General features: G+C 42.7%; 9 protein-coding genes across 10 annotated transcripts in view; 4 read left to right on the forward strand and 5 right to left on the reverse strand.

Moving 5' to 3' along the window:
• Positions 1-786, reverse strand: part of LOC108096671 (G protein alpha o subunit) — a 30,187-nt gene extending 29,401 nt beyond the window's left edge. Inside the window, exon 1 of the mRNA XM_017198448.2 lies at positions 655-786. The gene's annotated coding sequence lies outside the window, so the exon portion shown is untranslated. The remainder of the gene's footprint in view (positions 1-654) is intronic.
• A 420-nt stretch (positions 787-1,206) lies between these two features.
• LOC108096685 (succinate dehydrogenase assembly factor 2-B, mitochondrial) lies at positions 1,207-2,124 on the forward strand. The gene is made up of 3 exons (XM_017198487.2): positions 1,207-1,275; positions 1,332-1,513; positions 1,576-2,124. Exons 1-3 carry the CDS (start codon positions 1,258-1,260, stop codon positions 1,844-1,846), a joined length of 471 nt encoding a protein of 156 aa, XP_017053976.1. The 5' UTR covers positions 1,207-1,257; the 3' UTR covers positions 1,847-2,124.
• Positions 2,125-2,224: 100 nt separating this feature from the next.
• LOC108096684 lies at positions 2,225-3,435 on the reverse strand. Its single transcript, XM_017198486.2, has one exon. The coding sequence runs from the start codon at positions 3,433-3,435 to the stop codon at positions 2,953-2,955; it is 483 nt and encodes a 160-aa protein (XP_017053975.1). The 3' UTR covers positions 2,225-2,952.
• Positions 3,346-8,316, reverse strand: LOC108096680 (ran-binding proteins 9/10 homolog). Of its 2 annotated transcripts, none has more exons than XM_017198481.2 (11): positions 6,837-8,316; positions 5,734-5,898; positions 5,488-5,678; positions 5,242-5,423; positions 5,014-5,126; positions 4,799-4,950; positions 4,527-4,735; positions 4,203-4,366; positions 4,007-4,140; positions 3,655-3,766; positions 3,346-3,596 (listed from the first exon to the last, which is right to left on the reverse strand). In XM_017198481.2, exons 1-11 carry the CDS (start codon positions 8,299-8,301, stop codon positions 3,460-3,462), a joined length of 3,024 nt encoding a protein of 1,007 aa, XP_017053970.1. In that variant the 5' UTR covers positions 8,302-8,316; the 3' UTR covers positions 3,346-3,459. The 2 variants fall into 2 exon arrangements, with proteins under 2 accessions (XP_017053970.1, XP_017053969.1); XM_017198480.2 differs by having other exon boundaries at positions 4,007-4,146.
• A 3,427-nt stretch (positions 8,317-11,743) lies between these two features.
• On the forward strand, positions 11,744-12,880 carry LOC108096681 (peroxiredoxin-6). The gene is made up of 4 exons (XM_017198482.2): positions 11,744-11,962; positions 12,078-12,452; positions 12,510-12,585; positions 12,645-12,880. Exons 1-4 carry the CDS (start codon positions 11,880-11,882, stop codon positions 12,771-12,773), a joined length of 663 nt encoding a protein of 220 aa, XP_017053971.1. The 5' UTR covers positions 11,744-11,879; the 3' UTR covers positions 12,774-12,880.
• A 784-nt stretch (positions 12,881-13,664) lies between these two features.
• LOC108096686 (HIG1 domain family member 1A, mitochondrial-like) lies at positions 13,665-14,813 on the reverse strand. Its single transcript, XM_017198488.2, has 2 exons — positions 14,058-14,813; positions 13,665-13,995 (listed from the first exon to the last, which is right to left on the reverse strand). The coding sequence occupies exons 1-2, from the start codon at positions 14,413-14,415 to the stop codon at positions 13,985-13,987; spliced, it is 369 nt and encodes a 122-aa protein (XP_017053977.1). The 5' UTR covers positions 14,416-14,813; the 3' UTR covers positions 13,665-13,984.
• Positions 14,814-14,876: 63 nt separating this feature from the next.
• On the forward strand, positions 14,877-16,450 carry LOC108096683 (peroxisomal membrane protein 11C). The gene has a single exon (XM_017198485.2). The coding sequence runs from the start codon at positions 15,672-15,674 to the stop codon at positions 16,281-16,283; it is 612 nt and encodes a 203-aa protein (XP_017053974.1). The 5' UTR covers positions 14,877-15,671; the 3' UTR covers positions 16,284-16,450.
• A 1,537-nt stretch (positions 16,451-17,987) lies between these two features.
• On the forward strand, positions 17,988-19,045 carry LOC108096682 (peroxiredoxin-6-like). The gene is made up of 4 exons (XM_017198483.2): positions 17,988-18,186; positions 18,254-18,628; positions 18,686-18,761; positions 18,821-19,045. The coding sequence occupies exons 1-4, from the start codon at positions 18,104-18,106 to the stop codon at positions 18,947-18,949; spliced, it is 663 nt and encodes a 220-aa protein (XP_017053972.1). The 5' UTR covers positions 17,988-18,103; the 3' UTR covers positions 18,950-19,045.
• A 1,012-nt stretch (positions 19,046-20,057) lies between these two features.
• Positions 20,058-21,115, reverse strand: LOC108096649 (peroxiredoxin-6-like). Its single transcript, XM_017198414.2, has 4 exons — positions 20,912-21,115; positions 20,470-20,844; positions 20,337-20,412; positions 20,058-20,278 (listed from the first exon to the last, which is right to left on the reverse strand). The coding sequence occupies exons 1-4, from the start codon at positions 20,992-20,994 to the stop codon at positions 20,150-20,152; spliced, it is 663 nt and encodes a 220-aa protein (XP_017053903.1). The 5' UTR covers positions 20,995-21,115; the 3' UTR covers positions 20,058-20,149.
• Between the last annotated feature and the right edge of the window lie 1,172 nt (positions 21,116-22,287).

The raw sequence follows: 22,287 nt of genomic DNA on the forward strand, positions 1-22,287 counted from the left end.
ACTTTTTAGAATTACTTTATTTTGTGGTTTTGATTTATTCATAGAGGGGTTCACTTTCGATATATTTTAGTTTTTCATGTTTTTCTTCCTTGTATGTTTTATTTGCCGTGTGTATGTATTAAGCGTGGGCGTAGGCGCTAAAAAAGAGCCGGCTATTTGGAAAAAGGCTGCGGACTTGGGGGTTTTTCTTGGACCATTTCCGTTAGAAAATTAAATTATGCAAAAAATAATGCCGATTTTATGCGTTTTTTATGCAAACAGTTTTCCCATTTCGGGTGTATAAATTTTCATTTAGTTTGTCGCAGTTACACTCACACACATTCGCACGCGCACTCACTCACACGCACACGCACTACGCACTCTCGCGCGCTGCACACGCCACACCCCCCGCCCACTGGGACACCACCCACCACCCCCTGAGTTTTCCTTTTTCCACTTTTTTTCAGCTTCACATTTACCACCGCCTAGTTTTCCAGCCAGCGCCGTATACACACCGCTCAAATGTTTGTGTGTATGTGTGCCTCTGTAAAGTCAATGTGTGTGTGTGCAGGAGGCTCTCTTTTTGCCTTTGGCTTTTCTTATTGGTTTCGTTCGTTTTGCGCTCCTTTTTTTCGCGATTTGTTTGTTGTAATTGCACCGATCGCTTGCATTTACCGTTGCACTCGACGAACACTTGCACTAGTATTTTTTTGGCCGCAGTGATATTGGTAAATTGCACTTTTCTAGTGTGCGAAAATTTAGCTGCTCTCTTGCTTCGTTCGCTCTTTCAAACTGCAGAGCCCGAGTGGTGAACAGCTGTTCGCGACCGCCATGCGCAGCACTGGTTGTGGCGTGGGCGGGGCTGACTAACACTGGCAGCAACAGCTGCTATAAACTAAAAAATTTTTCTGTTTTTTTATTTTAGAATTAAAAACTTCATTAAGTACATTCAGTTATTTTATTTCCTTTAAAAGTCTGATTTTAATAAGTTGTATTAGTTCTCACAAAGAGGAACTATACAACATATTCAACTATTTATATAGAAAATTAATTCTTTATTTTATAAAGATTTAATAAAAAACAAATACAATTATAAAAACAAATTTATCGATCTCGCTTAGAATTTTTTTACATGGTAGTTTAGTTTATTTTGAATTAAACTTTACTTTCAGATCTTTTTATAGAAAGTGCGTTCGATATTTATAGCAAGAACTAAAGGCTCTTCAAGGAGTAGTTTTTCAACACTGTCGTTATATCATTGTTTTGTTTGTTCCTAAAATGTTGCGACAATTTCTGGTAAGTTTTAAAGATCTACTAAAATCAAGAAAGTTTATATTTGTGTATATATTTAGTTAACTACAGTTGGGCGTCGTGCGGCTTTACCTTCGATCGCCCAAAACCGTTTTGCCAGTAACTTGGACAAAACTGAGTTTACAACTCCCGGTGAAATTGTAGATTACGATGATCCTCCGCATTTGCCAGTTCCGGAATATCCTGTCCGCCCCGATGAGCCCCTTGAAACTCGCAAGCAGCGGTATTTTATAATTAAAATAAGTTGGATTCTTGCACGCTAACATAATTTATTAATTTTTGTAGCCTCTTGTATCAAAGCCGAAAACGTGGGATGCTGGAAAACGATCTTTTGCTGAGCACTTTTGTGGCTAAACATCTAAAGGATTTCAATGCTGAACAGACTGCCGAGTATGATCAGCTAATTAATGGAGTGAGTAACGATTGGGATATCTTCTATTGGGCAACCGAAACAAAGCCAACGCCCCCGACATTCGATAACGAGATAATGCGAATGCTAAAGGAGCACGTTAAAAATCATGAGAAAGTCCAGAGGATCAGGCAACCGGATCTGTAGGTCTTGAACTCTAAAAAAATGTTAACGCAGTATATATTGAGAGCATTTGGAAACCCTTATAAACAAAAAAGGGTTTTATAATTTATAATGTTTATAAACATAAAACCGCTTTGACAAGCTAATACTTTTTGACTAATATTTAAAGTATACTTAATTTTAAAATTGGTATCTGAAGTATATTGTGTGCTATTTATAAAGAAAGAGAATCTGCTTTAATGACCCTAGCTTTTGTACTAAAAATAAATGATAATAAAATAAAATAATCTGCGAACCACCAACCGATTTATTTCCCTTTGCAAAGATTCGAAGAACCAAAAGTTTCACTTGCCCACAAACATTTAAAATGCACCCACAATTCACAATGAAACACAGTTCCGCTTTTCCTGAAATACACATCCATACAATATATTTAAACGATTATCCGGTTTAATTGTATTCATGCTTGCCGTATGTGTGTATGACCAATCTTGTATATATAGATTAAATTGTAATTTGCTTAATCACTATAGCGAATTATTACACTTAAAATGTTCTTTTGCTTTTGCTTAGTCTTGCCACAATACACATAATGACGCGAAGTCCATCGAAAATCGCAGAAAACTCGGAAAATCTGAACGCGGAGTCTACGTACGTGTAAACCAATTAACTATGGATTTTACGGTTCTCTATTAACTTTCTAAGTAAATGATTGAACAATTTTTGCACTTGGCTAGTCCACTTCAGTTTCGATTCTAGATTATGTTTTGGTGTTGTGTTTTTAGCAGTGTGTTTTTGGGCGGTGGAAGCGAAAAACAAAGAATCAAATCAGTTTCAATGATCGTGTCGCAGCACAGTTCGCAAATTTAATTATACATCATAATATTACACACTTTATGCTTAGAGAGGCTTTATAAAATATATGTTAAAAGTTATTAAAAAATCACGCTAAATCAAAGGCCGCATTAAGCATCGCAACTTTAGCATAATCGAACAGTTAAAAGAAGGGCGCAATTAATCGGTTTAAATTGAGGCGCTCCGAAGTTAGTGGCGCGTTTAAAAAAATAAGGTGAGAACGTAAGGAAGTAACAACAAAATTTAACCTACTACGAATTGTAAATAATCTAGATTTAGTCCAGGGTCTCAAAGAAGTCCTGCGGATCGACGAACATCGATGGGCTGCTGTTGCCGCTCAAGATCTCCGCAGCCTCCTCCTGCCGAACAGCCTCCTCTTCCGCCTGTTGCGCCTCCTCTTCGGCTGCCGCTGCTGCAGCCGCCGCCGCTGCCGCCGATGAAGATGAGCTGACCCCGCTCCTGCGCCGACCCCGTCGCACTGGTCCCGTTCCAACGCTCCCGCCGCCCGTCGATGCCGCCACGCCCGATCGGTGCGTACTGCCCGTCATCACGGGATCATAAGTGCGGGACGACGGGGCATCCGTGCTGCTCGACAGCGATGATTTGCGACGGCGTTTGTTGCGCCGCCGTCGCCTCCGTTTGGATGTCTGAACGGCCACGGCGGCCGTCGATGTGGAGGGCCCAGTTCCGGTTCCGGCGCTGCCCAACGGTTCCGTGAGCACACTGGTGCGCGGCAGGGTCAGCGTGGTCTCGAACATCTTCAGCAGCGTCGGCGAACTGGGTCAATTTTGCGGGAACACGTCGTCGATGGTAATGAAAGCGTCCTCGCCCAGCGAGTGCTGTCCGATGACCTTGATCAGCTCGGAGGCATGGGCCACCAGATACTCCAGCGGCGGACGACGCTCGCAGTTCAGTGACTCTGTAATATCGGAGATTATTGTGCTGCTTTTGGTGAGATAGTTTCTTCAAGGACTCACCCAATATGGCCGAGTTGAGCGTGCTGGAAACGTTTTCGCGTCGCGAGGGACACAGCAGCCAGCCCAGCGGACTGGACCAGGGATTTGAGTAGGCAATCAAGCTAAATGCATCCTGAAAATAATAGTACATTTAATTTAAAGATCTCTTTTAAAATCTACTGAAGATATGAGCTTATTAAGATGGTGGAATAACATTGAATTTCGATCGTAAAGATCATACAAATTTTGAAAAACAGTTATTAAGTAAATAAAATATTAAAATAAAAAGTAAATAAAAATATATTAAATATTAGGACTGTAGCTCAACTCTAGTTTCTTTTGACACTCGTTTTAATTTTAATCTTATTTGTACCTCCAACATTTGACGCTCCTCTTCAGTCATGAGGTTCTCCTTCTCCAGCTGCTGGCCCATGCTGGATAGTTCTTTGCCGAACTCGAGGATCTTCTCGATAACGCGTCCACAACTGCGCGATGAGGGTGAAACATCTACATCTGCAAGTGCTGGGGATTACGGATCTCGCCGGAAATGCAAGCAATAGATCACCTACCCATTTCCTCGTCGATGGCATCTAGAGAGTTGCGCGCTGCGCTGGCATTGCCATTGGAACAGGAGTCGGCGCCGTTGGAGTGACTCTGGCAGGGCTCCATTTCCACGTCCATGCTGTTGCTGTCGTGCTCCACGCACTTGTTGGAGTTGTCATCAACCATCATACTAAAAGAACAAGTTATATTTAAATGTCTTTATAAAAACTAGCTTGATTTTGATAATACACTTTATGTTTATATTGTATGTATGAGATAAGAAAGAATTAAAGTTTATCTACTTCAAAAGTATGAACTCTTGAGTACATATTTCTTAATTTTAAACTTACTTTTTTATTTCTGGCTTATCGCCGCCTTGTGGCTTTATCACAGCTGGAGTCGCAGTGTTGTTCTGTTGTTGTTGTTGAGTCTGATTGATGTTGACGTTGCCATTTCCATTGCCGCTCTTGCTGTGCTTGAACGCCTTGGTGGACTGTATCACGGACGTCTGATTTGTGGGCATGGTCTGGGTGGTGGCGGTGACTTTGTTGTTTACATTCTTTTTACAAGAGAAACCATCATTATTATTTTTGATCTATAAATTAATTATAAAAGAACCCACCTCTATGTCTGCTCCATTGATCATCTCGATAAACTGGCGGCACTTCAAGGCGAACCAGAGGTTCTTATTGTTTTCAAGAAGTCCGGGAAAGGAGCGCAGTGTGTGCTCGATGGCTTGGCTCATTTTGCCTGTCAGTATGAGTTTTATGATTTCTAAGGGAAGTGCAAATTATTAGTTGAGTTTTTGCTCAAAAAATAAACAGACAATGTACGAACTTTGACGAATTTTTATGGATGCAAAGTCCTCCTCGGATGTCAGATTTGTATAGCCATTGAAGGCCTCGGCGGTCTTGCTAAACGCATTATGCACCAGATAGGTGGAAACCAGACTTGAAATTAAAAAAATAGAGTACATTTCAATAGATACAATTCAAAGTGAAGAAATGATTTCATTATACGTTGTTAAACCTGAATGTAAGTGAACAAAACTTAGTAAATACTTACCGATTCATTAGATTCTCTGGTGTCTCCAGGAGATGTGGATATCTGTCGATCTTGCGCAGCACATTCGACCGCATCTCCTTCATCATGTCCACGATCTTGTCGAACTTGAAAGGTTCCTGGCCAAAGTTGGCATCCACCTCCTCGCCGGGAGTCTGTAGACCCACTGTTGGATACAGCTTGGTCTGGATAGCAAAAACACAAAAAGTTAGAAGACGAAAGCAGGCAAAAATAGCATTGGAAACCCACCGGCAAATCCCTAAATGCGATGCCCAGATCCACACCGTTCTTGGTGTAGAAACACGTGTTGTTCACAAAGTTAACGCAGCATCCGATCACATCGCCGGTGGTGAAAGTGGGCCCGTAGGTCTGGCCATTTCCCGAGGAGCTGAACGAGTTGCCGTCATCGCCGTGGTACCCGTACGATTGCTTGTCCCAACCTACTTGAAGGGGGTGCGGTCATTAGGAATCATGGTGGCATCTCGCAACACAAACCTGGCAGGCGGTTCATCCGGAACTGCTGGGCGGTCAAACCAATGCCCATGTATCCATTGCGTCCCTTCGAGATGATCCTCACCTCGAAGTAGTAGAGTCCGCAGGACGACGGGATCGGATAGGCGGTGCGCACGGAGGCGGCATCACTGTGTTGTTTACCCACGCCTGGAAAAAAAATGTAAATGGTTATTCATTTCTTTAATAACCTCACTGCGTTAATGACTAATATAATGTGTTTCTGTTCTTTTTCAGTCAACCAGCAGCTAAACAGTTGTTACAAACACAATAATAAAAGGTCCTTTAATATATAGACATATTTAAATATTAGGTTATGAATTTATTTAAAATGTTTTACCCACAATTACAATTGAAATAAAAACGATACGCCCTTTTAAAAGTAAATCTGTAAAATTTACATGAATTTTACATGTTATTTTACACTGTCAGGGACCAGCTGTTGCTGTTAAAGATTTAACAGCCACGCGAATGAGCGTGGGAGAGGTGAACAGTGAAAAACAAAAACCACCAACACACAGCTGAAAGCACCTGTCTGTGTCAGTGTGAGTAAGAGAGGGCGAGAGAGCGCAACAACTGCAGTTGATTTTGTAATTCCTCTGTGTTACATCTTTTAAGATAGTTTTGGGGGAGGGGGGCTCTAACAAATCTGAAGTACTCGATTATCTGGGTAAGAATAATATTCAATACAGGTTTTTTAGGGGTAGGAAATAGATACGGAAGTAAATCTTATGCAAAGGGAGATATTTATGCACATTGGTAACGAAATATGAATGCTTTTGTACCTAAAATTGCTCTTACACATGAACTAGGCGATTTGAATTATTATTCTTTTTAAATTCCTCTAAGGTTATTTAACTGTATTCGAACTTCCAACAATCTAACTACGGTGTTTCAAGACATAAATGCAGCTTATATTAATTCTGTAGCTAGAAGCCCTAGTAAATCTAAATAGTTTTTACAGCTGGAGGTGTTTTAAGTAAAGGAAGTTCGAGCATAATTAAGGGACCCTTTAGGAACTTAGGAGGAGGTTAAGTCTGAGTGAATAGGTTAATAATTATGGTGTTCAAACTTCAGCCAGGACTCACCCTTGTAGGTGACCCTCAGGTTGTTCTGCGACAGTCCGATGGACAAGCACTTGTCGTGGGGACTCCAGCACCTCGGCAGCGGTGTCTCTGCCTCGTTGACATTGGGATAGAGCAGCCGCAGGGGATCCACGCCCTGGTGCTGCGGCGAGTTGGAGGCGGCAGCCGGAGTGGAGTGCTGGCGACGACCTCCGACCCGTGGCGAGGTTTGGGTGCTGCTGCGGGGGGCGTGGCTGGGGAACATGTCGTTGCTGAAGTGACTGCCGTTGTTGCTGTAAAAATGGCGAGTGCGTCGCGATTGACCGCTGCTGTTATTGTTGTTATTGTTATGGTTGCTATTGTTGTTATTGTTGTGGTGGCTGCTGCCGCTGCTGCTTCGTGGTGCTCGTGAAGCTGAGGAGTAGCGAGCCAAAACGGCCACCGAGTGGAGGCGCTGGACACCGGAAACGGAAGCGACTTCGCCGGCTCTATCGACCCGGTCTTCTACCACTTCCTCCTCCTCATCCACCTCCTCGTCGTCCTCTTCGTAGTCGTCAATGCGCTCCACGGCGTTGGCGTCTATGGTTTCGGCTATGGCGTTGGCGTCTATGATCACTGCCTGCTGCTGTTGCTGCTGATCGTTCAGTTCCTGCGATTCGGAGTCCTGCTCGTCCGGTTCCTCGAGGAGCAGCGGTGGCGGTGGCTCGGCTTCTGGTTCAGCCTCTCCAACGAGTGGCACATTCGGTCCCTGCTCGGGATTACGATCTTGGTCGGTTGGAGTTGCCGGTGGTCCTTCCTGATTCTGCAACTCTAAAGGAGATTGTTGTTCGGGCGATTGCAGCTCCTGATTTGGCTGATCCTGGGTTAGATCTTGGTGTTGATCCTGCAATGCTTGTTGTGGCAGCTGTTGATCCTGCAACTCTGGCTGTGGCTGCTGTTCGTGCAGCTCTGGCTGTGGCAGCTGTTCTGGCAACTCTTGATGCTGCTGTTGGTCCTGCAACGGCTGAGGTTGCTCTTGAAGCTGCTGATGATATTGCTGATCCTCCACAGGCTGTGGCTCTTGGTCCTGCAAAGCCGCAATTTGTGGCTGATCCTGCTGCAGTTGAAGTGGCTGATCCTGCGGCAGTTGATGTGGCTGCTGCTGCTGCTGCTCCGGCTGCTCTTCCCGCTGCGGTGCCGTCGATGGAGTCGTGGGTGGCGGTGCAGTCTGGTGGAAAGTAGGAGTGGGTGAGTGATCATGCGGTGAATTCGCGCGAGCCTCCGGTTCAGATGCATTCAGTAGGGGATTCGGATGGGGGCTCGAGGGGCCGGGCGTGGGCGAATGAGAGTGCGAACGAGAGAGTGACTGAGACGAAGAGGGGACCTCGGGTTCGGGGGCGCCCATGGCCGCCGATTGAGAGAGCTGGTGGGAGCTGCTGCTGGCGCTGCTGTTGTTGCTATTGCTGTTGCTCTCCGAGGAGAGTGGTGGGGCCTCTTCGATGTTCTCCATGTTATGGTTGCTGTTGCTGTTGTTGCTGTTGTTTACTGTTGTGGTTGTGGTTGCAAAGGAGGCTGAGAGAGAGACAGTCAGCGAGGAATTAGAGAGAGCCAGCGAACAACGGGTGAGAGAGGTGGAGAGCAGATGAGATGCAATTGCAGATGCTGTGTGTATACATGAGGGTGGGGGACTGGGGTGGTGTTCGGGGGAGAGGGGGCCACCAGCAAACACAAACAACAACCTCCAAAATGCAATGTCCTTTGTCCGTTACACCGTCCATCTCTCTCCTTCTCTTGCACCGTATTTCGCTCACTGACCCAAAATGCAAGCAACAACAACAGCAACAGCATTTTACAGTTGCGACGCGCAGCTGCAGCACCAAAAGAACAACAACAACAACTACAGCTACAAAACTGCATGCACGAAAATGCAAAAAATCAATAACCAAACGAAATTAGCTAATGCTCTTTGCACTCTTTAACATTGCTATTTGATTAGTATTTATTATTTTACATTTGCAAATGCTTTTTACGTCGTTCTTTTCTGAAGTTTTCTTTGTTTTCCCTCTAACCAACGAGTCACTGTCCACACACAAGCACACGCACACACACAAACAGCACTCTCTCTCTCGCACACACGCATATATATGCATGCAGCACACGCACACACTTGCAGCCCCACACGCACAGAGAAGAAAATTTATTTTTGCTGTGGCAAATGATTTTTGTTGGGGTTTTAACTGATTTTAGCTGATGAATTTGATTTGGCTGGCATTCGATGCTGTTGAGACGGGGCTACGGTTGATTTTTGCATATATTTACCTTCGAGCAGTTGCTATGCGCTGTTAAATCTACGAGTTTTGACTTTATGTACTAAACACTCTGATCCGTACTAATGGCCAATTGTGTGAAATATACCAACACTTGAAAAGCGATTTAGTAAAGCACTTATTTTTGACCCGCTGACGAATGGTCACACTGCCGTGGCGCGATTTAAATTAATAACAGTCAAAATTTGTAAATAACATTTAGCTTCTTTATGAACCACTTTATTTGATGATTTTGTTATGAATGCGGAAATTCGGTAAAAAAAAAAAAAAAACAGTTTAAACAAGACCGACTCCTGAATCGCGTCAAGGGGATGCCAACGCATTTCAGGGCTTTGCTAAAAATTTCTTACTGCGTAGTGTGGCTTTTGTATTTCTTACTATTTTTGGCGGATGTTTTTAAATTCGTATTCAAAAATACATTTCCACTAAAGTGTTTCTCACAAAAATAATATAGCAGATTGTGAACCTTTATTCTTTATTCGAAACCGATATATTCGAAAATAGAATTATAATAAGCATTTATTGATATTAAGGTCGTAGTGCTAACAGCGGAACTTTAAAAATTAAATAGAGTCTCATTTGAAAAGTAAATATTAAAAGAAATCCTATTACAAGTCAAAAGATACAATTTGTGACAATGACACCTAAATATAAGCGGGGTAAGAAGAGCGCGCAATGTTTTGAATAATAGATTACATGTTATCGAAGATCTCGGAAAATCGATAAATATTGTACCCGGTTCGCTCTTGTTTACTAGCTCTCTCTCTGTATATCACTCTCTCAACCACTCTATGTTCCCCTCTCTTCATAGCTTACACGTGGCCTCTTCCCCTTACCCTCTCCTCACACCGAACAACCAAAACATGCATCCCGCTTAACTACGAAACCCATATCTGTAAACAACAAAAACCTTGGAAATCAACAAGCGGAAAATTACCACAAAGTGTCTATATTAGAACCAAGTGTTGCGTCTTAAATTTCGCTTTACAAGTGTAAACATTTCTGCTTAAGGCAGTGGTCTGCTTTACAGACTTCAAAAAATCGATTTTTTTTTTTTGTCTTAAATCTATTCCAAAACTATCCAAGAATATGTGTTCAAAATTTTAGAGGCCAATTCGACATATTTTCGAAGCTAGATCAGTTTTAGTGGCCGAGTGTCGAGCAAGTTCGTATGCTCAGGCAGACTTTACAGCCCGTTTTCTCGAGTTTTTATTTTCACAAGTCTTGGAAAGCGGTGCCGGCCATAGTAAAAAAAATATATGTCCGATCGAAAAAAACCAAAGTGATCTAGCTTCAGTATTGTATTATCTTCTATTTGAACTAAAAAAAATGGATAAAAGTACTATTTAAATTACTTGTTTTGCAACTTAAAGTGAACTTTTTTTCCAAAAAAGTGAATTTTTTTTCAAACTTAGAAAAAATTTGGAATTTCGTCATTTCTTCGGAATTTTTTTAGTTCATGTAGAAAAGGAACTTATAAAAAGTAAAAAAAATTTGGTTCCACTGTTTCAGATGCATCGCACGAACTCCATCACCGGCACCGATTAACAGGTGCACACTCTAGGCGCCCCAGAAAAATCGTTGCAACTTCCGCTAATTTCAATTATTTGCAATAATAAAAATTGTTTTTTAAAGTTTAAATATAATATTATATCGTCTCAAAATTTCGTTTACCGCAATCATTTCCTTCCCTTTCAAAAAAATTGTTGAAAAAACGCTCTTTTTTCGGCTCCTAAAGCAGACCACTGCCTTAATGCAATTCTCCTTTAAATGACCTCTACAGAGCTCTTACATTTATACACATGAATTTTTAATATACAAATTCTTTTAAAAAACTATGCAAATTGTATTCTACTCTGTGATCCTTTTCTGTAGACTGTCTTTTGGCTTCTGAACTAGCTAGCTTTCAATAATCATCTTCGTAGATTCTGATAGAGTCACCACAAACACAGTTACACAAAATCACTTTCTCTTGTTTCCCAATCGGAGGCTCGATTTGTATACATGAACGGGAGAGCCGAGCGATCTACGTTAGTGTGCGTGTTTTTACAGGCACTCACAAATACAATCACACTGTGCGCCGCTCTCTCGTTCTCGCTGTTTGTCTATCGGTGTGACTTTAGTCTTGCTAGTGTAGGTTATTTTCAACTCATCACAAACACTTTTAAATAATTGAATGCTCTCTGGCTCTCTGTTTATGTTTGGAGCCGGTTAATTTGGATCAGCTGGGAATCAGATATTTTGGCAAACAAATTCTGAAGGAATTCACTTCACTTTTCAACTTTAAAAAACAGAAGGCATATCAGCAGAACTGTACTTGTGTATAAATATATTTCTAGAAGCATTTCGTCAGAAAAAACGATGTGGGGTGAGACCAAAATCAGGTTTTATATATGTATGCCCCTGGCAGCTGTCAAACAAATAAGGAGACCTCGCTCTTTTCCCTTGCAGCCCCCTTTTTTGATTGCTTAGAACTACTTAATAATCTGCTCACACCTTGCATTCTATTTACGTACATATGTACATATGTATAAGCAAGCGCGATAAGGCAGCGCCCCTCTCCGTCTCTGTCGCTCTCACAGATCGTTGCGAACCAGTTGGGTATAAAAGGCAGCCAGCTCACCAGTCAGTATTCAGTGAGCAAAAAGTGAACCAGCCAGCAACAGCTACCAGCTTCCAGCTAACAGTTAACAGTTAACAGTTAAAGTGTTACCTAACCAAATAAAGTTTTACCTAAGCAAAGCAATAAAATCTTTCCAAGATGCGTTTGGGACAGACCGTACCTAACTTCCAGGCCGACACCACCAAGGGTCCCATCAAGTTCCACGAGTGGCAGGGCGATTCGTAAGTAGCATTTCACCATCTCGCCATTTTGTTTTTGTCCAACTCATCCAATACCTCTAATCTTCATCTCGCCATTTTGCTTTTTTCAAACTCATCCGATACCTCTAATCTCCAGCTGGGTGGTGCTCTTCTCGCACCCCGCCGACTTCACACCCGTCTGCACAACCGAACTGGGCAGGATCGCGGTGCACCAGCCGGAGTTCGCCAAGCGGAACACCAAGTGCCTGGCGCACTCCGTGGACGCCCTCAACTCGCACGTGGACTGGGTGAACGACATCAAGAGCTACTGCCTGGACATTCCCGGCGACTTCCCCTACCCGATCATCGCCGACCCCACTCGGGACCTGGCCGTCAGCCTGGGCATGCTCGACGAGGAGCAGAAGAAGGACCCCGAGGTGGGCAAGACCATCCGCGCCCTCTTCATCATCAGTCCGGACCACAAGGTGCGCCTCTCCATGTTCTACCCCATGTCCACCGGTCGCAACGTAGAGTGAGTACCTCCTTTGGGTTCCTGATGATCCTTACTCACGATCCTTTCATTTAACAGTGAGATCCTGAGGACCATCGACTCCCTGCAGCTGACTGATCGCCTCCAGGTTGTGGCCACTCCTGCCAATTGGACTGTAAGTAATTCTACTGTTTGAACCCAAGTTAAGCGTTACTTATTAATATTCTTTATTAGCCTGGCACCAAGGTCATGATCCTGCCTTCGGTCACCGATGAGGAGGCCCACAGACTGTTCCCCAAGGGATTCGACAAGGTATCGATGCCTTCTGGAGTGAACTACGTGCGCACCACTGAGAACTACTGAACACCTGAAGCTTTTTACATTTTTTAATAACATTTTCTTTATACGGATATGTATTGTGCCATAAATTAGTAAATAGTGTTATGCAATAAAAATTATTTTAACCGAAATTGTAACTTGATTTTTTGATCCTATACGAGTATGTATAGTATTTACTTAATTAAATCCAGTGCTATAGTTGCAAAATTATTTACTCTTTCGTTTTGAGAAGCGAATATTTTCATAGTAACACTCCATCATTTTCTATAATTACAGTACTTTTTCCATAAGATCGACTTACGACCTACAACTTTTCAGCTTTGCCACAACGTTCAGTTTCCCTAATTAATTATACTGTTACTGCATAAACAAGCTTTTATAGTAATTTTTAATACAGGTGTCGTGCATATAAATGTATATACTTATAGAACAAATTACTGGATCTGTTGAACACTTTAGGTTAGGTAAGCCAACTAAATGATATAATTTGGTTAGCAGTTAAAAGCTATAAAACAAAGTTTATATACCCTTGCGCTCATCAAACTCGCCTCAAAAATTCAGATCGTGATGCTGATCAAAAATACTTTAGGTGTCTCCTAACCTGAAATATAACTGAAATTATAATACCCTCTGCAAGGGTATACAAATTATATAATTACACGGACAAGCATAACTTTTGCAATATAGAGTTTTCGAATGAATCTTGAATTTCGAATTAAATTTTACAAAAATCGAACGACTATTCCATATAGCTTTCATATGAACAATTGTCGAAAATATAGAAACTTAATAGAAAATTGGACTTAGCTTCGTTGTTGTGTAGCCTTTATGTATTTTGTTTGATAAGAGTCGGCTTTCTGAAGCTAGCTTCTTTTCTTGTTTTAAACAATTTTAATAATGTACAATTAACAGTCATAAGCTGATCTACAAAATTTTTATTTCGCAATGATTTGGTTTACGATTATCTGCTTTACATCCCAGAGAGAAGTAACATATAAAGACATATTTTGTAAGAAATGCGACGAGGTATGTTCTTTGGTATTTAACATTCGTTATTGCATGGAGTTGCGTTTTAATGACACACTAAAACAAAATGAGAAATGAAGATAGAATCGGGTGGCTAATACTTCTTGGCGGTGCATTTGTACTTCATCCTAAAGTGAAGAGTTTTTAAAGCCTCATGGGGACTTCCTTGCGGCTCTTTTTCTTCGGGAACGGCGGGCAGGATCATAAAACTAACGTTGACCTGTTCCAAAAGCAAAAACAATTAGGATTTATTTGTTTTAAACATATTCCAGGTATACTTACTGTCCAACCAAATCATTATCTTTTGCTTTCGACCTAATGGTGTGGTTTTATGCTCCTCATCGGCCTTCTTGGTATCGTCCTTGGGATCTTCGTGGAGCAGGTACTCCTTGGCCATTGTGTAGGCCAACCCTGCAGTCAAACACCCTACCACAGTTCCCTGGGCGGCCACTCGCAACTGCATCAGAAAGACGCTGGTGCTCATCGATCCTCGGTTTCGGTATTTGTAGGCTCCAACCAGTCCGGCGGCCACGAATCCGGCAATCCCCACCAGCATAAAGGGGGATTCCTTCATTTTTCGAGACAACTTGTTGGCCTGGGCGAAATCTTCTTCGGTTTCGAACAGGGAATTGGAACTCATCTTGACGCAGATTAAGTACTACTTTGTTAAATTTCTGAGTGTTTTGGTTGTTGTTAGTTGGCTAACTTGTTGCTAACTGATTGCCGAGTGGGAGAAACCGCCGCCTTTTATACCCAGCTGGTTCGAGACGATCGGTGAGAGCGCTAAATACATAGGTCGCCATTATCGTCAGGGTGTATACTCATATGTATGTACATACATATGCACATACGTTGGGTATAGCCGGCTATAACCGCACAAGGCCTACGTGACTGAATTTTTATATGTTTTTATGTGTTTAGCCTCGTGCGCTGCATTGGACTTTGTCATGAAATGATCACATGAATTCTCCTTCAAAAAGTACAGTTTTTGTTATTAAGTGGGTTCCTTTTATCCTTGTTTAATAAACCTGACCTAGCATATCATTATAGAAGTTGTCCCCAAACAGCTGTTCCACCAGCTGAGTCCCCTTCTGAGAGCACTAATTTATTAATTGGTGTTGGTGATCGCTGGGGAATTACAAACACAAGTGTAGCTCTCCCTCACACCGATAGTCGAACAGTGAGCGCGAGAGAGCAGCGCACTGTGTGGTGGTATTTGTGAGAACACCTGTGAAACACGCATACTACCAAAGATCGGTCGGCTCTCCCGTTTACGTATACAAGACGAGCCCCCAATTGGCAAAAGAGCAACTAAATTTGTGTCACTGTGTGGGTAAATCTATAGGAAAATCGGACACTAGTGCAGATATTCTGTCAGAGGCTCCCGCGGATAGATGGACGGAACATTCGCTCAGAAGCCAAATGGACGGCAACAGAAAAGGAACCCAAATTGAAAAGAATTGATTCACGTACAGTGTTTTCTATAATGAAGTCCAACGCTAAAAATATCAGTTTATGGTACACAATTCTGGTACTTTTCCATCGGTCTCGAGGTTGTTTGTCAATAACAAAGTGGATTTTGTAGCCGAGCGAGATAGAAGATAGTTTTGTCGGAGAGCAGAGCAAGAGGGAGAGGCCACGTGCATGTGACTGATAAATATATATAATACTTAATAGATTGAACATAAACAGAGAGAGGAAGCGAGGAGAGTCGGAGTCGAGAGCGAACCGGGTTAAATCAGCGATAGCGCATCTAGAACTCATTTGAATGGGGCAATGTTATCGACATCGGCCGAGAGTTGGCTATATATTCGGCTGCCGTTGTTGCTTTTCAGTTTAGATTAAGAAGTATTTCACGCAAAGCACTTTCGTTCCATTACCATAAACAGAGCTACAATGGCAAAGCTTATGAACGAGATCTGCGGTCTCATCGATTCCTATGGCGGTCGAGATGTCCTGATGGAGGCGCTGTGCCAAAGTGCCAAGTTGCTGGCAGGATACCAGGCCAACCGGAATCCCGATCTGTCCCAACGATGCGCCACAGTCAGTTCGAAAATATCAGGAGCCAGGGCCACTTTCCGCCTCTTCGAGGACCTCCCCGTATTCCAGTACACCCTGCAGTACGGATTGGGTGAGGACGAGCCGGATCGCATTACGGCCGTACTGGGAGTGATGTCGAATGCTGTGGACCTGCACTTCTATCCCATAGAAACCATCTGCTGGCTGGCCGAACACAAGGTTTTGGATGTGGGAAACAGGAAGGCCTGGAGCTACATAAACTCCATGTTCTGTGTGCTCGCTGTGCAGCTGAACCTCGTGAGGACACTAAGGACCTTCTCGCTGAACCGGGAAACGCTGAACCGCCAGTACGTGATGTCCCTGGCCCGGGTTTCCCTCGATCTCGTCCACGCCATCAGTACTTTGCCCAGGGGTTGTTTATGGGGCGGAAAGATGTCAACCCTTCAAGTGGGGGCCATTGGAACCCTCTCCGCTGGGATCGGAATCTAGCAGATCCTGGCCAAAAGAAGACTGAACCAGTAGAAGACGCCAACTAATCGAATTTGTTGTAGATAATTAGTATCGTACTTTTTGGTACGCTGATGGGGCTTACCCATGTTCATATATGTATGTGTATGTTAGTTATTAAGGTCTTTAATAAAATATAAATATTTTAATATGAAATTTCACTGCTCTTCATTTTTTGTTTGCTGACATTGGTATCTTTTAAATGCTTTAAATGAAATATAGTTATGTATCCCTGGTTCGAATGGTTTATATCTTCCAGTGGTGATCATTTTTATTAAGTTTGGAAGAATCAGGCAAAATAAATTAATTGTTGGAAAGCATTTTATTTTCATTGTACTTTTATTTTACAAAAATATTTAGGATTAGGTAATCCGATAGAAGCACTTTAACGCCCGATTGTAGTTGCAATGTTGTCTATCGATACTTTTCCCTTCGATCAGGCCCGGTTCGCTTAATGTTTTCTATCTATCTCTCTCATTCTCTCTCTATTTACACTCTCTCCCGTACCGTTTTCCCCTCGACCAGTTTAGTTGCACAAGGTTCTCTCCTCTCTTTCTCACTCTCCCCTATTCACACACCAACACAATCTGACTACAAACCTAAATTTGTTGTTTACAAACAGCCGGAGAAACGATAAGCGACAGGGAATGGAAATTTACCACAAAATGTGTACATGGAACCAAGCGTTTTTACGTCTCAGAATTCACTTTGAAACTAACAAAAATTTGAAGACTGTACTTGTAACACATGTAATCTGTTTTTCTTTCTTCTAACCACTCTTTCATATTCACATCACGTATTCTTATGATATTATATTCCATATGTTGATCTGATTTCAAATTGGGCTCCTTTCCTGTGGGCTGTCATCTGGTTTCTGAGTGAGCACTCTGCCCATCCGACAGCAAAAGCCCACTGGATCCATTCGTGTGAGCTACTGAGAGGAAATCTGCACTAGTGTGTGAATTTCCAATAGACCCACCTACACAGTCACACAAATTCGTGTGCTCTTCTCTCCCAGTTGGAGGCTCGCTTTGTATACGTGAACGGGAGAGCCGAGTGATCTTTGTTAGTGTGCGTGTTTTTAGAAGCACTCACAAATACCATCACACGGTGCGCCGCTCTCTCGTTCTCGCTGTTTGTCTATCGGTGTGACTTTAGTCTTGCTTGTGTTGGTTATTTTCAACTCATCACAAACACTTTTAAATAGTTGAATGCTCTCTGGTTCTCTGTTTGTGTTTGGAGCCGGTAAAGTTGGATCAGCTGGGAGTCAGCTGTTTTGGGAAACAAGTCCTAAAAGCATCCTCAATTGTTTCCAATTTACAGTTTACTAATAAGCGACAAAATAAGCTGAACTGTACTTTTCTATAACAAAATTTCTAGTAGCATTTAGCTACAAAGTCCAAATTTGGGTGAGGCCCCAGTCCGGTTTTATATGGGCCTCTAGTACGTCTCATACAAATGTGGAGGCCTTCGCGAAGTTTCCTCTACCCCCTTTGGTCCCCTTCTCCTGCTCAGAACCACTTTATAATCTGTCCCCAACCTTGCATTCTATATTCATATGTAGCACCGTATGTACAAGCAGACGCGATAAGGCAGCGCCCATATATCTATATCTCTATCGCTCTCACAGATCGTTGCGAACCAGTTGGGTATAAAAGGCAGCCAGCTCACCAGTCAGTATTCAGTGAGCAAAAAGTGAACCAGCCAGCAACAGCTACCAGCTACCAGCTAACAGTTAACAGTTAAAGTGTTACCTAACCAAATAAAGTTTTACCTAAGCAAAGCAATAAAATCATAGCAAGATGCGTTTGGGACAGACCGTACCTAACTTCCAGGCCGACACCACCAAGGGTCCCATCAAGTTCCACGAGTGGCAGGGCGATTCGTAAGTAGCATCTCACCATCTCGCCATTTTGTATTTTCTCAACTCATCCGATACATCTAATCTCCAGCTGGGTGGTGCTCTTCTCGCACCCCGCCGACTTCACACCCGTCTGCACAACCGAACTGGGCAGGATCGCGGTGCACCAGCCGGAGTTCGCCAAGCGGAACACCAAGTGCCTGGCGCACTCCGTGGACGCCCTCAACTCGCACGTGGACTGGGTGAACGACATCAAGAGCTACTGCCTGGACATTCCCGGCGACTTCCCCTACCCGATCATCGCCGACCCCACTCGGGACCTGGCCGTCAGCCTGGGCATGCTCGACGAGGAGCAGAAGAAGGACCCCGAGGTGGGCAAGACCATCCGCGCCCTCTTCATCATCAGTCCGGACCACAAGGTGCGCCTCTCCATGTTCTACCCCATGTCCACCGGTCGCAACGTAGAGTGAGTACCTCCTTTGGGTTCTCGGTAATCCTTACTCATGATCCTTTTATTTAACAGTGAGATCCTGAGGACCATCGACTCCCTGCAGCTGACTGATCGCCTCCAGGTTGTGGCCACTCCAGCCAATTGGACTGTAAGTAATTCTACTTTTTGAACCCAAGTTAGGCCTTACTAATTATTATTTTCTGTTAGCCTGGCACCAAGGTCATGATCCTGCCTTCGGTCACCGATGAGGAGGCCCACAGACTGTTCCCCAAGGGATTCGACAAGGTATCGATGCCTTCTGGAGTGAACTACGTGCGCACTACTGAGAACTATTAGCAAAAGATTATCATCAACTCATCAGCATTTACATCACTATCACGCACTAAATTACAACATTTTTCTTATTTACCAATAAAGATAATTTTACTAAGACTCTTTGCGTTTTTTACTTATCAACGGTCAATGTTTTATTGTTAGTTTTATTTCAGAGCCCTCTTTTGTAATTGCTAAGCAATTAAACAATTGTTAAAGATGTTATATTATTGTTAGAATAAAATATTCTTATAATTTAGTTTTCTAAAAGGTATTTACAAGTTTGGTAATATGGAATATAAGGAGTAATTTTGGCTTCAAAGTACATAGAATAAAGAACTTGGACGAACAAAGTCCTCATTCGAAATAGGTTTCAAATAAAGTACTATAAACGATATTTTTCAAAAAATAAAAGCCTCCTTTATTTGTTTGAACCAATTTTCCTAAATATTTTTCTCTAAAGAACTAGATTTGAAAATAACCCTTATTCTATTATTATACCCTTGCAGAGCAAAGGGTATTATAATGTCAGTCAGAAGTTTGCAACGCAGTGAAGGAATATAGAGTTTTCTAACGACTCTTGAATAACGAAATAATTTTCATCAAGATCGGACGACTATATAGACCATATATATATATATATATATATATATATGTATAATGAAAATTAATAGAAAAATCGTCATAGCTTCGACATTTTTATGACTGCAAGGGTTTATAAGCTTCGGCTTGCCAAAGCTAGCTACCTTTCTTGTTTTTTTAAATATTTTAAATTTTTTAGACTTCTATGAAAAACACATATTATTTCGGAAAATAAAAACAAACAAGTTAGTTGATAAGTCCTCTTTGATTTACACTCATAACTAAGACTATATAATATAATTTTATGTAGCTACACAATTAGCAAACTATTTAAATTAAATTAAAATAATTTCTTAATTCAGTTTTGTTAAAGATTTAAATGCACTTGGCGGTCCATTGTTGCCAAGTGCATTTACTTAGTCATTATTGTCATTTAAATTCTTGAAAGGTAGGCAGTGCCTGAGTAGACTTTAAATTTAAAAACATAGCAAAATAAAAAAGTCATTTGTCAATTCATTGTAAGCTTACTTTAGAATGTATACGGCGATTGTTAGTTTAAAATAATCTTTATTGTACAATTGTATAATATGGCACTAAGGGGGTAATAATTGTTGACATATGTCTGTAAAAAGCTTCAGGTGCTCAGTAGTTCTCAGTTGTGCGCACGTAGTTCACTCCAGAAGGCATCGATACCTTGTCGAATCCCTTGGGGAACAGTCTGTGGGCCTCCTCATCGGTGACCGAAGGCAGGATCATGACCTTGGTGCCAGGCTAATAAAAATAATAATTAGTAAGGCCTAACTTGGGTTCAAAAAGTAGAATTACTTACAGTCCAATTGGCAGGAGTGGCCACAACCTGGAGGCGATCAGTCAGCTGCAGGGAGTCGATGGTCCTCAGGATCTCACTGTTAAATTTAAGGATCATGAGTAAGGATCACCAAGAGTACGAAGGAGGTACTCACTCAACGTTGCGACCGGTGGACATGGGGTAGAACATGGAGAGGCGCACCTTGTGGTCCGGACTGATGATGAAGAGGGCGCGGATGGTCTTGCCCACCTCGGGGTCCTTCTTCTGCTCCTCGTCGAGCATGCCCAGGCTGACGGCCAGGTCCCGAGTGGGGTCGGCGATGATCGGGTAGGGGAAGTCGCCGGGAATGTCCAGGCAGTAGCTCTTGATGTCGTTCACCCAGTCCACGTGCGAGTTGAGGGCGTCCACGGAGTGCGCCAGGCACTTGGTGTTCCGCTTGGCGAACTCCGGCTGGTGCACCGCGATCCTGCCCAGTTCGGTTGTGCAGACGGGTGTGAAGTCGGCGGGGTGCGAGAAGAGCACCACCCAGCTGGAGATTAGATGTATCGGATGAGTTGAGAAAATACAAAATGGCGAGATGGTGAGATGCTACTTACGAATCGCCCTGCCACTCGTGGAACTTGATGGGACCCTTGGTGGTGTCGGCCTGGAAGTTAGGTACGGTCTGTCCCAAACGCATCTTGCTATGATTTTATTGCTTTGCTTAGGTAAAACTTTATTTGGTTAGGTAACACTTTAACTGTTAACTGTTAGCTGGTAGCTGTTGCCGGCTGGTTCACTTTTTGCTCACTGAATACTGACTGGTGAGCTGGCTGCCTTTTATACCCAACTGGTTCGCAACGATCTGTGAGAGCGATAGAGATATAGATATATGGGCGCTGCCTTATCGCGTCTGCTTGTACATACGGTGCTACATATGAATATAGAATGCAAGGTTGGGGACAGATTATAAAGTGGTTCTGAGCAGGAGAAGGGGACCAAAGGGGGTAGAGGAAACTTCGCGAAGGCCTCCACATTTGTATGAGACGTACTAGAGGCCCATATAAAACCGGACTGGGGCCTCACCCAAATTTGGACTTTGTAGCTAAATGCTACTAGAAATTTTGTTATAGAAAAGTACAGTTCAGCTTATTTTGTCGCTTATTAGTAAACTGTAAATTGGAAACAATTGAGGATGCTTTTAGGACTTGTTTCCCAAAACAGCTGACTCCCAGCTGATCCAACTTTACCGGCTCCAAACACAAACAGAGAACCAGAGAGCATTCAACTATTTAAAAGTGTTTGTGATGAGTTGAAAATAACCAACACAAGCAAGACTAAAGTCACACCGATAGACAAACAGCGAGAACGAGAGAGCGGCGCACCGTGTGATGGTATTTGTGAGTGCTTCTAAAAACACGCACACTAACAAAGATCACTCGGCTCTCCCGTTCACGTATACAAAGCGAGCCTCCAACTGGGAGAGAAGAGCACACGAATTTGTGTGACTGTGTAGGTGGGTCTATTGGAAATTCACACACTAGTGCAGATTTCCTCTCAGTAGCTCACACGAATGGATCCAGTGGGCTTTTGCTGGCGGATGGGCAGAGTGCTCACTCAGAAACCAGATGACAGCCCACAGGAAAGGAGCCCAATTTGAAATGAGATCAAAATACGGAATATCAGATCATAAGAATACGTGTTGTGAATGTGAAAAAGTCGTTGGAAGAAAGAAAAACTCTGCTACCATACAGATTACATGTGTTACAAGTACAGTCTTCAAATTTTTGTTAGTTTCAAAGTGAATGCTGAGACGTAGAAACGCTTGGTTCCATGTACACATTTTGTGGTAAATTTCCATTCCCTGTCGCTTATCGTTTCTCGTTCAGATCTCGTTTACAAGCTTTGCCATTGTAGCTCTGTTTATGGTAATGGAACGAATGTGCTTTGCGTGCTTCTTAATTTTAACTGAAAAGCAACAACGCACAGTGGT

This window comes from Drosophila ficusphila, unplaced genomic scaffold (genome assembly GCF_018152265.1).
Source record: "Drosophila ficusphila isolate 14025-0441.05 unplaced genomic scaffold, ASM1815226v1 contig_414, whole genome shotgun sequence".
Classification (NCBI taxonomy): domain Eukaryota; kingdom Metazoa; phylum Arthropoda; class Insecta; order Diptera; family Drosophilidae; genus Drosophila; species Drosophila ficusphila.